This window comes from Taurulus bubalis (genome assembly GCF_910589615.1).
Source record: "Taurulus bubalis genome assembly, chromosome: 6".
NCBI classification, from domain to species: Eukaryota; Metazoa; Chordata; class Actinopteri; order Perciformes; family Cottidae; genus Taurulus; species Taurulus bubalis.
Genome location: NC_136594.1, coordinates 22,056,804 through 22,071,343, shown reverse-complemented (window position 1 = coordinate 22,071,343; position 14,540 = coordinate 22,056,804). Strand labels below are relative to the sequence as shown.

The window sequence follows — 14,540 nt, the reverse complement described above, 5'->3', positions numbered from 1 at the left end:
TCCTACCGACTTTGCCAGTGGACTGACGCAAACAAGGATGTTGTGCTCTTATTCGGTCTTTCTTCACTGTCTCCTTCTAACAACAAAACTGTCTTTCTCTCTTCCTGGTTTGTTCTCTCTCTCGCTTTACTACTACTCTGCTTTACCTTACTACTCTCTGTCACACGCACACACACACACACACACACACACACATCCAGCTCACACACCAGACAACTCATTCATGGGCTTCGTTTCGGAGGAGCTGAATGAGACGGAGAAGAGGAGCATCCAGCAGAACAAAGTCAACAACATGGCTGTGGTGTACGGGAAAGAGGCCAGCATGTGGAAGGTACAGGCAACAAATCACTGTTCAATGTTTCCACATGCAAAGTCAAGGAATTTCCTGGAGGGCCACAAAGAATATACATAAACAGTGTATATATACACAGCAAAAGCACAGACAAGCGTACACTGTACATATCTGTGGGCAACAATGAATGCCATGTATGCATATATAATCATGTGCAAGTACAGCCATGCACACGTTCTGCCACATCTCACAAATACCCACATACCCTAGCTCACACACACACAATATCCCCCACATTTTATTGCAGGGAACAATCCAATAACAGCATTTTGCACACCCCCCATTGCTTTGCACCATTACAGCTCAGCCTCATGTAGCTCAATACATACAATTGTACAGCTTTAATTTGCAGGCAATTTCCCTCTCAAAAGCTGCCTGTTTGTTCCTCTGCATATTGTAGAGCGGCACAGTTGTGCCTCCATTGTAAAAATTATTAGAAAGATGTTATTTGCGGCACTTTCCACTGTGTGACTGTACAATTATCTGGATTTCTCCATAGCTGTGGCGTGTGAAAGAGATGAGCACAGAAGCGAGATGGGAGGGAGGGGGGATGTTAAAAAAGGACAATAATAACATAATCTACAAAAGCCTGGTGAAAAGGCACAACATGTTTGTTTCTGCTCGCTCTTCTTTGTTTTCCCCATTGTGGTATTCTTTATGTAAATACATGACTGATTTCCTTTTCATTTCTCTTTCTTTCTTTTGTGGGGAATCCGTCTGGATGCTCATCATTAGCTTCAGGTAAGAGCGTGCTACGTTCACCACACATGACTCTTCAGGCCATCTCACGGCCTACACATATGTAAAACAGCATAAGTCAACCTGAGCTGTTACCATGTCAAGGAACACACACAAGCACTTATACAAACCGTCATATTAAGGGTTGGATTTTTGAGAAGCAAGTGCACTCGAGATGCACCGCAGCATCCACAGGGTCAGCCATCATTCTTCGAGTTTGATGTAGTTTTACGTTTTATCCCCTTTACTTGTTAGAAGTTGAGTATTAGTCAGACCAGAGAGTCATTTGAAGGATGAAACGATTACATGTTCTTATAACTGAGAGCATACCTTGGGAAATGTGCGCAATGCAGCACTAATGATGCTGGTCTTCTCAAGTGGCTCCCACCTTATTTATAGCTTATTGTATCAGCATTTTGGGTTTCAGCGACTACAAATGAGAAGCTTGCTTTTGTCTTCCTCAGTCTGAAATCAAGGACCCATTGTTCCCTAAATTCACAAGAATATTGTGTCGTCGGTCTGCCACCGCTTTCTTTGTAAACAACATACTTGACATGTGAGGAAGGAAAGCTTGACAAGTGTATCAACAGAAAAGAGGGTGAGGCTCATCAAAACCTTTTAGAGCTGACTTCATGATTACATGGAGGCAACACAAAGGAAAGACTCTCGGCAAACACAAATCACCTCAGAGTTGTTGTTGGGTGGTTGAATAAATATTGCTACATTTGAGATGGTAAACTCTGATCCGAGGCTCTAGGGAACGGCAATATCTACGAAACGTTTCAGAGATGTAGAGAAAATGTTGCTAATAGTTTAGCTTAGTCTTATGCTAACCTCACCCTCTGTCACGGCTGCTGCACTTCAGCAGGCCAAATCCTTATTGAGATTGAGAGAAGTCTGTGGACTTATTTTCTGGAACCAGTGTAGCATGAAAGCATGTTGGAATCAGCAAGATAACCCACGGAAGGCTGGCTACTTATTTAGCTTGCTAGCTCCACCATGCTTTCATGCAACACCGGTGACTAAAAATGTCTCAAACACAGTTGTCACTCATCTGGCGTGAGCTATGTGCCTTTCCTACACTGAGACAAGAGTCTGTGGATGAAGCATTAAGTTGTTACATTTTTACTAATTTGACGGCTGGCTAGTTAGCTAGCTACCTTGCTAATTCCACACTGCTTTCATGCTACACTGGTTGACGTCACAAATAATGAGCCCAACTGTGGATAGTGGAGATTGAGAGACTGTACATATTGAGATAAACTTGTATTTTCTTTAGCCATTATAAAAAAAAGTCAACAAAACTTGCTGGCCAGCATATCATTATTGTGTTCAATTAGTCTGCCACCACCTACGTTCCGCCAACAAAAAAGCATCAACATGTTTACGAAAAAGCTTCCTTTTTATCACCGTACCCTTTCGTGTAAATTAAACTCAACATGTTCATTTTTTTGTATTTATTACATTACATTACAGGACATTAAGTGAGGGATAAAAACCAGCACAGCAGAACATACTTATTAGACCTAATCCAATGCAAGTCAAGAGAGTTAGCTTGGACACACACACACAGAGAGAGAGATACCTGCAACTGCAGGTTATGGAATCTCCTTTTGCTAATTCATGTTGTCTGCTGCACTTAGCGCTTGAGCTAATCTCCTAATTGGCTGAGAAAATCCTCACAGAGGAAGCTATCGATCGCTACAGCCTCCAATTACGGCTGCGGGGGGCCACACTGGAGTACGGGGATGCAGTGAGCTGCTCAACACCAGGCAGCCGAGTCAATACTCTGGCCCGGGGTTACGCTCCATTTGCATGATTCAGTTTGGTTTGTTAACGGATTGGCTGCTTGTTTTTTGCTCTCCCAATCATCATGCTCAACCTTGACTTTCTACTCCGTTGTGGAAAAATAAGCAGAGATGAATGCAGAGCGATGAGTAAGTGCAAGTACTGCCTGTATTGCACTTCTCACACCCACACAGGCTCTAGCACAATCATTTTTCAAAGGAGATACCTATCTGCTGATCCCTGTCAGTTCAATGACATTTTATTTTTTCAACTTTTTAATAGCCTGTCGATTTCACAGATTATATTCAGATATTCAGGGTCAAGCATGTGCAAGGAAGACTCTCATGAGGTAATATAATAAGCAGGGTCCAACCATCCGAAGTGTATCCAATGTGTCCAAAGGTGTCTTTTAAAAAACAGTGAGAAGTGAGAGTAGTAGTAGCAGTAGTAGAGAGTCTAGATAAGACAGAAGTTATTTTCATTTATGTGAGAATGTATCATTCACAGCCCCTGCAGCTGTCAGTTTCTCTTTTTCTCTCTCTGAAGTCTATATCACTAGGACTTGTTTTCTGGTTGGACCTGTCATACAGAAACACACACCCTCAGTAGATGGAACAAGGACGTCTAAATACAAACATGCCTAAAACGTTGCGTAAGCCACATCCACACACACAGTAATGCCAACGTTTTCTTTCGGATTATGTTGGTTGTCAGAGCATTTTGCAGCACAAAAAAAAGAGATTTGATCGTCGTCTCAAAGCACAGCGCAGGACTTTGGAATCATGTAGTATTTGTTCACGACTGACAGAAACAGAAGAAGAAACAGAAAAATGTCAATAAGAACAACAAAACAATGAGTTTGGCGGGCGGGGTTTAACCGGCTGAGATTTCCCAGATCTGTTGTTTTCCAAGTGAAAAGGGAGGAAAATTAGGCTTTTGGGTGTTTTCCTGCTAGTTATGTTAATGTATAAAAGGTGATTTTTTTTCTTCTTTTTTTCGTAAAGATGCATTCACATGAATGCCATCTTAGTTGTTGTTTTTTTCGACAATCATGGATACACTGTACTGTACAAACAAAGTCTGAAAGCTACGCACACAGACAGCTAGCAAATATCATAGCCGTAACAAACACACAATCATATGCCTCTATCTGCCGATGCCCCTCTCTTTTCCAGACACCTTCCTCCCTTGACCATCCGCCCTCAATCTCACCAGCCCATCTGTTTCCCCCCCTCCTCTTCCAGCAGGGTAAGGAAGGTTTCCTACAGATTCTCCACAGGTACATGGAGGTCCACGGCACAGTGTACTATGAGACCCAGAGACCTCCGGAGGTCCCGGCCTTCGTGAAGAACCACGGCCTGCTGCCCCAGCACGAGCTGCAGCAACTGCTGCGCAAGGCCAAGGCAAGAAAGCGAAGGAAACATTCCCTACACACTTATATTCTCACTGCTGGTGTCCGCATCAGTTCTGTCTTTTACAGTACGCTCAAGTTTATCCAGAAATGTTGTATGTAATGTTTACACACTCAACAACACATTACGATATGATCGTAATGCCATTTTAAAGCTCATTATCATGATTACAAAATAACATTCCTGCTTGTTCTTCTAGCTCTTCATTGGCTTCGGTTTCCCCTACGAAGGCCCCGCCCCTCTGGAAGCAATAGCCAATGGCTGCATCTTCCTGCAACCCAAGTTCCACCCGCCTCACAGCTCACTGAATCATGAGTTTTTCAGGGGCAAACCCACTTCTAGAGAGGTAAGCTCACTATGTCCATTACTCCCCCGCCATTAGTCACTGATGAGAAAATGTTGCCCACTGCTGTTACCTTTACCAGCCAAGTTGCCCAGTAACTTTATTCATCTGTAGATCTTTAAAAAAGAACTGGCACACACTGTGGACAGCACATGCTTGCGCCTATTAAGAGGCTGGAACATGGCGTTCCTGCTACAGCTCATTAATGAAAATACACAGAACTTTGGAGAAATTCTTGCAATATTATTTTCTGGCCCATTGCATGCTTTATAGCCCTGAGGCAATTATATACAAAATACGCTACAAATAGTTGATGTACTCTTTGCTCTAAATGCATCAAAAACATAAGATATTTTGACTTTTACTTATATTACGTAAAATTAAACTGGCATTTAATACAATTCCATACCCAAAATTAAAAGACGTTATCATTACTGTTTGTAAAAGGAATAAATGAGTTGATCCAACTCCCCACAATTAGCCTTTTAAGACACAGAGCTCTAACTAGCCCTGCGTGTGTTTTCTCTAGGTGTCCTCCCAGCACCCGTATGCAGAGCAGTACATCGGCAAACCTCACGTCATGACGGTGGACTACAACAACTCCCTGGAGTTCGACTCTGCCATCAGGGAAATCATGAGGACCAAGGTACTCTCAGCCCGCTGTTCTCTGTAAGGATAGAAAATGAGGCGTGTACGGTGCGCGGCGGGGCTTTCAATTTGCTCTGATGGCAGCGAAGCTGTAAGGCATTGACTTTAAATTGAAACTGAAATGCCTTTTCTATCCATTCAGCTTCTCCTGAAGTAAAATCAGTCATCTGCATCATAGATGTGAAGAGATGTTCTGCGCTAACACCTCATGAAATCCTCCTGATTCATTTGAATATGATTACTGGCGGCAAGCTGGGATCGTATCAATCAGTTCTCTAATGAGAATCAGTTCGAGATAAATATTTAAAAAACAATAACATTTTGCAACATCAGATTATAAACCACTCTATTATTTTACTGGGTGAGGTTAGATTTGTAGATGTCCTTGTTCTGTTCTCTAGTGTTTGTTTGCCTTTACTATCAGGGAGCTGTGATGAAGTTACAATAAAGCACTGGACCTCTTGTCGGCGCTGTGAGCGTTTTATTAAACTTGACAAACTGCACTGTAGCTTTGCCACAGTGGCACTTTCCAGACTATGCCAGTGTGTAGGTTGCAGTATAATACTGTAGAGGGCTAAACCTTTCCACGCAGGAGATGTGGGCTGAAAGAGAATATGAGCCTGGTTGGAACTGCCATGTGTGGGAGAGAGGTTAATTAAGGAGTCAACCAGGGAGATTACACCTTCCTGGAAAGCACGACAAATGGGGAGACAATGGTCTCAATTGTATGTTTCGAAAAGTTAAGATTCCAGGTGCATCGGGAGCCTGAAATCAACACTATTCTGCACATGGCTTTGAATGTTTAGAGAAAGCATCGTCTCAGGCAGAGTGTCCATGCATCGATACTGGAAAAAAAGGGCCTTGTGTCATTACAAACACAAAACCTAAAGGACATATGGCTTTGGCATGGATCATGAGATGGGTCACACGCGAGTGATTGAGTGGTACGTGTGCATCTCGCATTAGTCTGCAGCAAACTGCTTAGCATTGTGGATATAACAGATATAGCTGCACGTTCAAAGACCTCTCGAGGTCTCGAGACAGATGATTTTTGGTTGTGTTCATTCAATCAAACATTGCAGCTGTGGTCGTAGCAGACACACCTGGCGGAGATCTGCACTTTACTGAGTGCACCTTTCTGGTTTCATATTGTATTTAGAAAAAATCCTCAGTAATGCTCCGACAATTTCAACAGCGTGAAAAGGCACTGAGGGATCATGAGCCGTATGCATGATTGAGTGGTGAGTGTGCATGATCTGGTAAAATGCTCCGGACTAGTCTGTGCCTTTTAGCAGATTAGAGGAAGTGTACATGGAGATTAGAGGGAAGGTGATGTGTGCATGCTCACATCTCATCTGTGCTGTCAGATGAGATACAGCTCAGCAGCCTTGGCCGACTGCTCCGTCTCCGCCTGCACAGTCAGACGGATGGACTCCTTCACCCTTCACTGGAGGCGCGATGCCTCAGCAAACACACACAGTCAAATTATATTATTCTCCTTGCATTCATAATAACCACATTTGTAGAAACACTGAAGTTGCACAGATCAGGCATATCAGCACACAGAGCCTTACCCACACATTACAGCCGTTGACTTCAAGACACACACTCAACAGTGTGTGTGTGTGGTAGAGGCTTGTGTTCAGTCATGCAGGACAAAGCAATCTCTGGCTCGCTGACAAGTCCTCATGTACCAATAAATCCTTTCTTCATCTCATTCATTGGGTTCTCTCTCTCTCTCTCTCTCTCTCTCTCTCTCTCTCTCTCTGTTTCATTATTCCCTTTCCTTCATGTTTTCCTCCTTTCTGACCTTCAGTCTTTCTCCCTCCATCCGGTTGTTAGTTGAAGATCTTTGCACAATGTTTGGCCATATGGTTCAACACGCTATGCTGCAGTTGGTTAAATAGATAGAAGAAGAAAACGACGTGTAAACATTTGGTTTTGAGGAAACTGCAACTTCTTTGGCCGCTGCTGTAAATGAGAACATGCTCTAAGTCACCTCGCCTGGTTAAGTAAATTGTGAAAATAAGAAAGTGTGTTCCAGAAGACTGTTGGAGTTTCTGTCCCTCCTGTGCGCATGTTTACTTTCTGGTCAATTAACATGAGGCTTTGATCAGATTTGCAGTGTGCGTAACTTCTTTAAATTGCATCATCCCTGCATACTTGCTTCTCTGGGGTTTTCACTTTAAATGGGCCAAGTCTGATTTCACACATGGTTGAACATCATGACTGCTAAGATTTCAGATTGGAAATGCAATTTGGTGAGTCGTGTATCATTTACGGAGGCATAAAGACGCCGCCTCCATCTCTGCTGGTAGCGCTGAAACGTGGAGAAAAGTCTCTCCATTGGTTACACTTCTGTAACAACTTCCTTTCAGTCACTCATGGAGCTTTGACTGATTTATAAGTACGATATCAACAATATAAAGCTATTTAATTACCAGCTAATTACATTTGTATTAATCCAAGCACTGCATCATATTATATTCGTCCAGCATTTGTGTCAGCGGGAAGAAAAGACTTCCGGTACCTCTCCCTCAGACACCGGGGATGAATCAGCCGGTGACTGAAGGAGCTGTGCAGCGCTGCCAGAGTGTCCTGCATGGGGTGGGAGGCGTGGCTTATCATGGACGAGAGCTTCGTCATCATCCTCCTCCTGTCCCCCACCACCTCCACGGTATCCAGAGGACGTCCCAGCACGCTGCTGGCCTTCCTCGCCAGTTTGTCCAGTCTCCTCCTGTCAGCTGCAGTGATGCTGCTGCTCCAGAAGACCACTCCATAAAAGATGGCTGATGCCACCACCGAGTCAAAGAAGACCTCAGTCTCCTCAGCAGAAAGAGTCTGCTCTGTCCCTTTTCATAAAGTGCATGAGCGTGGTCAGACCAGTCCAGTTTGTTGTTCAAGTGAACACCCAGGTACTTATAAGATTTGACGATCTCAATGTCCAGTCCCTGGATGCTCACCGGTACCGGAGGAGGGCGTTTACCCCGGCGGAAGTCCACCACCAGCTCCTTGGTCTTACTGGAGTTTATCTGGAGGCGGTTTCGCTGGCACCATCCTAAAAAGTCCTGGTTCAGCTCTCTGTATTCCCTGTCATCATCGGCGGAAATGAGGCCGACGATTGCAGAGTCGTCAGAGAACTTTTGCAGGTGGCAGTTTGCAGAGTTGTGGTTGAAGTCCGATGTGTATATGGAGAAGAAGAATGGAGCCAGAACAGTTCCTTGTGGGGCTCCCGTGCTGCAGGACACCCGATCTGATTCACACTCCCGTATCCGCACATGCTGTGGACGGTTGGTGAGGTAGTCCAGGATCCATGCAGTCAGGTGGTGGTCCACCCCGGTCTGCTCCAGCTTGTCCCTCAGAAGTAAAGGCTGGATGGTGTTGAAGGCGCTGGAGAAGTCGTAGAACATGACTCTCACAGTGCTTCCAGCCTTTTCTAGGTGAGAGAGGCATCTCTGCAGCAGGAAGATGACGGCGTCATCCACCCCGATGCCAGACTGGTAGGCGAACTGAAGTGGGTCCAGGGATGAACTCACCAGAGGGCGGAGATGGGCAAGGACCAGCCTCTCCAGTAAAATAAAATAAAATATATTTTATTTACAGCACATCACTAATTAGGACAACCAAAATTATTCTTTTAGTTATACAGCCAGCACATCACAGCAGGGGATGAACTAGTGGCATGTAAATGATGCCTAATGAGTTTCCAATCAGGCCGCGCAGAAATCTGACAATAGAAACATTCACCCGCTGAAACGAACAAGGAGGAGAGACGACGCCTCGCAATTAGTGTGAACAATGAATTGACGGCAACAACAAAGGTACATTTTGCTGTGTGCAAAATATGGGAATATTAATGGGGTGTGGACTGTGTTTCTTTGTCATTTTCAGGTTGAGCCATATCTGCCTTATGAGTACACCTGTGAGGGGATGCTGGAGAGAGTGCATGCCTACATACAGAATCAGGTGAGGTTCAGTCTACGTCGAGGCAAATATACACAGAGCGCTGGAAAACACACACACACACACACACACACACAACAAGAGTCCCTTTTTACATGCTAGTTCTCCCTCTCTCTCTCTCATACATACACTATTTTCACCAGCTGTCAAACTCCACACTCTGCTCAATATTTCATCAATGTGTGCATTCGACACCCAGAACAAAGTGTATGTCTGCTTGTGCATGCGTGCGTCTGTGTGCGCGTGCGTGCGTGTGTGTGTGCCCGCGTCTGTGTGTGTGTGCGCGTCTGTGTGTGTGTGTGTGTGTGCGTGCATGTGCTTCATTATCTCTGTACTCCACGTATGTAGACCTGTGATTAATCTACATGCTAACTCTCATTAAAAACCACATATCTGCCCTCCAGCACTAAAGCAGAAGGTCTCCTGACACTAATGAGAAGGGATGAGTTAGGAGAAGGAGCAGAAGTGTGGGCATGAGGATGATGGAGGATTGTGATGAAAGAACCTTTTTTTTTTTTTTATACTCCCGGCCTAGATGTCAGACAAGCTGCAGAGGTGTCTCTCAACAACCTTCGTCTGCTCTTGACTGGCAGCTGGTTTGGATACAGAAACCGCGACTGCAGCATTTATACTGTTGCTGGAGGAACGGGAGTAACTGATTAATAAAGATTGACCATGAATACCACTGCTTCCAGTTGGTCAACCTTTTTACTGATGCAAATATGCATTAGTAATAACCATACACTAGCATGCTGTAGCAGCTCAGGCTCAGCACCTTCTGTTAGTTTGTCTCCTACTTTCTTGGGTGTTTTCACATGTGTTGATGTCTATTTCTTTATCACTCCTGTGTAAGGCAGTACTGTACCACTGTTTGGATTGTTTAAAAGGTGCCATATGAATCAACCTTCCTTGTAATGGCTTTTCTGTAGCTTCAGTCCCCGTTATTGTTTCCAAAGGAAACACAGTGTCAGCTGTGCCACCGACGTTTAAGTAGCCGCGGCACAGAGCGAGAGGGCAGTCGGTGCTCTTGTGAAGTCGCACTCGCTGCCATATCAGTTGATTGATTAAATTCCCAGCACAGCTTGTTGTGTGATTTTGGCAACCACAGAAAGAAAGAAACAAAGAAAAGAAAAAAGCATTGCTGTTCTCTGAGTCCCCTGAGTAATGTTTAGCTTACAGCCACAAGCCAGCAGTGAACAACCTTATGAAAAGTTGTCAAAGTAACATCAGCTTCGATCTTTGATCATCCGGTGTGGGTCAGGACACATTGTAAGATATCACTTGTCTTCACTTGCTATGTTAATTAAATGTTATTTCCTAAATGTTAAGAAACAACCTGCTCTACTACGCTTACAGCATCCTGCAGCATATGATACAAGATATTGGTCGTATTCCAGACAGCCAGAAGCTGTGGCGGCAAACACATCAGTAACTGGTCGCTGTCAAAAACCTTCACTGTCAAAGGAGAGATTCACATATTTGTCAAGTCTCGGTGCCAGAATCATTTGAAACCGTTTCTTGCTGTGATGGTTCCTCCTGTTCATACTGGCTGTAAAGAGATCCCCCTCATAGAGAGGTTTTTAATGTGATGGATGCAAAAATACAAAAGCTAAGCTGTGGCTAATATGATGTTTCTGAAGAGTCAGTCAAATCAAGTGGATATCCTCCAAAGTTCCTCTTGGTCCCTGAGACAGTGTTTCCTTGCTAAACTGGGCAGAGGGAACATCCCCACTTGATTTGACTCAGAGCGCTAACGCCTGTTTATTAGCTTCATATAAACTTTGGAATGCAGCTTTGCACAAAATAATTACTTTATTTTATCTGCCACTTGCATCATGCCAATATGGAGAAGAGGAATGTTTAGAGCTGTCACCATTCTGCCTATAAACTAAATAAAAGTCTCACTCTTGCTGTTGCTGTTCATCCGACAGTGTCCCACGATAACACGATTGCACAAATGAAGGTGACTGTATCTTTCCCCTCCAGGACTTCTGTGCCCTCGAGCCTCCCTTCATTCCAGCCAACCTCTCCAGACAGGGGTCCGCTGGTGGCTCCAGGGTTGGAGGACCTCTCTTTGCGCCTCTGCCCAATTCCACGGCCCTTGGCTGGGCGTCCAATGTGACGGCGCCCCCCGCCTGGCCTCCTCTCAGCTCCCTCAGGCTGCTCGTATCCCAGGAGGGCCAGTCCTGTGTGGAGGCGTGCCATTCGGATGGGTTCATCTGTGAGCCCGCTCACTTCCGCTTCATCAACAACAAGGAGGCCCTGCGCGGGTAAGTCCGCCTCAAGTCCATCAGAGTTACGATCCCCACATGGCCCGAAAGCTGCACACGTACACACTTTTTGAGTTGCCGTCTTTGCACTCCAGTGTCTGGTGTATTCAGAAAATCTTCTGTCGTCAAAACACTGGCCGTCTTGTCGATGTTGAATATAAAGAGGAATTGGAAACCGACAAGGAATTACTGATATTTTTCCGTCTTTCAGCACAAAAATCCAAATCCCCTCAAAGAAAAACAAAAAGGCTCCTGGTGGTTACAATTCATCCACACAAAGTTATAGCTGTTTCTGCACTGCCCAGATGGATAATTTCTCTTGTATTAGTTGACATTGAGAACAGGTGAGACCGAATCTCACCGGGTATTTATTTAGTTTACTGTACCAGCCCCAGGCAGCGGAAACAGAAACTCAAGTTTCAGCTTTGAGACTGAAAGCCTGCTGGTGTTTGAGCCTCTCCTCCAAAAAACATCCCTTCATCGACTGCTTTCGGCAACCGGCTCTTATTCTTTGCTCTTTTCATCCTCCAAGAGTCTTTTGTGTTTACTTCTTGGTCTTGGTTTACAGTGCTGCTCTCCTATTTGATTCTCTTCTGTTTCTCCTCCTCAAAGCCCGGGTCTGTCCTCTGACAGAAGTTCTCTTCCTCTCTCTGACACATCATACCTGCCTCGCAGTTTTATCCACCTTCCTTGTCGCTTTTCCACTAAATTCCATCGCTCTCTTTTTAAATCGGCATCTGAAGTGTGATGAAGGTGAAGACATTTCTCTGTTTCCTGTCTCTCCTTCCATGTATTTTGAGGTTACGCCAATTCCACTAAAATACTTTTATTACTTCCAAATTATCATTTCAAGGACACGGCAGAACCCTCGCCTGGTTAAGTAAATTGTGAAAATAAGAAAGTGTGTTCCAGAAGACTGTTGGAGTTTCTGTCCCTCCGGTGCGCATGTTTACTTTCTGCTCCGGCATACAAAGTCAATTAACATGAGGCATGAGACATGAGAATTAAATCCGGTGAACTGTTATTTTCAGGAGTGTATGCCGACCTCTGCTCCTGTGTTTCACCCCTCAGGTTGGAGGTGCAGTGCGAGGTGGTCGACTCCGAGATCAACCACATCCTGCCGGCCTTCTCGGTAGTGCGGCGGGAGTGCGGCCTCCAGCGGGAACCCCTCCTCTTCAGCTGTGCCGGATACTCCCCCAAATACAGACGCCTTTGCCCGTGCAGGGACTTCCGACGTGGCCAGGTGGCGCTGTGCAGAGACTGTCTATAATGACGGGACCGGCCAAGGACAGACGCAAAAGAATTAGATACCGATTGGCGGGAGGTTTTGAGGGGGAGGGACACCGGGAGGCACCGGGTGGCACCCGTAGGCCGGAGCAGGTGTAGAGCTGTGAGAAATGATGACGGACGGTGCAGAGAGGCAGCTTACCACCCCGAAAAACTGTAAATGTAGGACAATGAGGAACAGGCATGCATGGATTTGAAGAGCTAAAAGCGGGCTGGAATAGCTGCCAGGACTTTGGGTTGGTGTAAAAGATGTGTACGATAACTTGCTGGAGTTTTTAAAAAGCAGTAAGACTTTGTAGAACAGGGCTCCGTGATAGCAGGTGTCACTACAACCAGAGGAAGAGGCTGGGTTACCAATGCCAACTAACGTTCGACTACAGGATAAGAGTTATTAAAAGAGGTTTACTGGTGATATGACACACAACATGTCATCTTCTGGAGCTGCGTCTCACCAAAAATGTGGTGTTTAAATTGAAAGATATGTAGTTGAAGAGCTGTGTGACTGCAGAGAAACTGAGTATTGGGAAGACTGTCATTCCCTGACAGAGTCTTCAAATAAGTTGGCTTGGAGAAGGCAACCTCGGGTCAATATCCAATCTCCTCTCTGCACTTGGACAAAGGATGATGGACAACCAGGTTATCTCCCCCGCTTTTACTCTCGTCCCCAATGATGGACAGAGTAATTTATCAGACTGAACCAAAAGTCTGAGGCAGCATCGGTCAAATGCAATCATCTCTTGTCGCAAGAAGGAAAAGAGGAGGAGGAGGAGTACAGAGGACAAAAATAAAGAGTGCAAGATTATTTTTCAATAAATAAGCCTTTCAGAGTGCTCAACTGGATTTTTAAAGAGTCCTCCGGGCTTTATTATGGAGAAGAAAAATGAAATGAAAATAAAAAAATCTGAACAGATCAAAGTGTTGAGTTGGGTTTATGTTGCGTCTGGTCGTCACTCGGGTCCTTTCCTATCTTGTGTGTCTTCTGTTCTCACTCCTGCACCCATCTGTTACAATCCTCCCACCATTCATCTGCGTTTCAATCAATCCAACTGGAGGGAGAAACGTTTGATTTCTCTCACATGGAGGCCACATGCAGGTCGAAGCTGTCGATAAGACATGAGGGAGCCAGTGATAGAGAGGGGGAGGAGTGGAGGGGGAATCTGATTTCAGATTAACGTCCGGTATTTTCCTGACTGGCAACATTATGCTTTTACTTTAACTACACTTTTTATACTCCAGCAATATTCTGGGAAACATAGGGAATCACTTGTAAAGCTATGAAGGCAGGTTTAAAGAAACTGTTGGCACCAAGAACACAGCTAAAAGAGAATAATATTGGGTTTAGCCCCAGCATGTCGTTTAGATTATTAAAAAATGTCCCATATTCAAATGACAAAACCCTGGTACCATCTCAGGCATGTTAGCTCTAATCCTTCCACACCACATTTCCGCACAGACAGTTTCCCTGAGACCGCGGTGACAGACGTCCTTTGTCCAGGTCAGTCCTAATTAATGGCTCTATGTCCAGATGTCCCAAATCTTTGACGTCTCCGTCCTCCTTTTCACCACATGTTCCAAAAACCTCCAGGTACGCTGCAAAGAGACACCGGTTTTAAAACGATTGGTTTGTTCACACCAAACAGGAAGCAAACTTTTATTTGGAGAAACTTTGTCTATGTTGTCTAATTATCTAATGCAAGTGAGTGAGTGAAAGAGTGTGCACCTATGTGTCTGTACACGGC

General features: G+C 44.8%; 1 protein-coding gene across 1 annotated transcript in view; it reads left to right on the top strand.

Moving 5' to 3' along the window:
* The window catches only part of LOC306737699 (alpha-1,6-mannosylglycoprotein 6-beta-N-acetylglucosaminyltransferase B-like), a gene marked incomplete at both ends in the record, with an annotated part of 101,478 nt that extends 88,694 nt beyond the window's left edge, over window positions 1–12,784 (top strand). Inside the window, 7 exons of the mRNA XM_079219460.1 lie at window positions 201–331; window positions 4,123–4,281; window positions 4,490–4,636; window positions 5,163–5,279; window positions 9,173–9,247; window positions 11,231–11,514; window positions 12,586–12,784. Of these exons, the coding sequence (XP_079075586.1) occupies window positions 201–331; window positions 4,123–4,281; window positions 4,490–4,636; window positions 5,163–5,279; window positions 9,173–9,247; window positions 11,231–11,514; window positions 12,586–12,784 (1,112 nt within the window). The remainder of the gene's footprint in view (window positions 1–200; window positions 332–4,122; window positions 4,282–4,489; window positions 4,637–5,162; window positions 5,280–9,172; window positions 9,248–11,230; window positions 11,515–12,585) is intronic.
* Window positions 12,785–14,540: the final 1,756 nt, after the last annotated feature.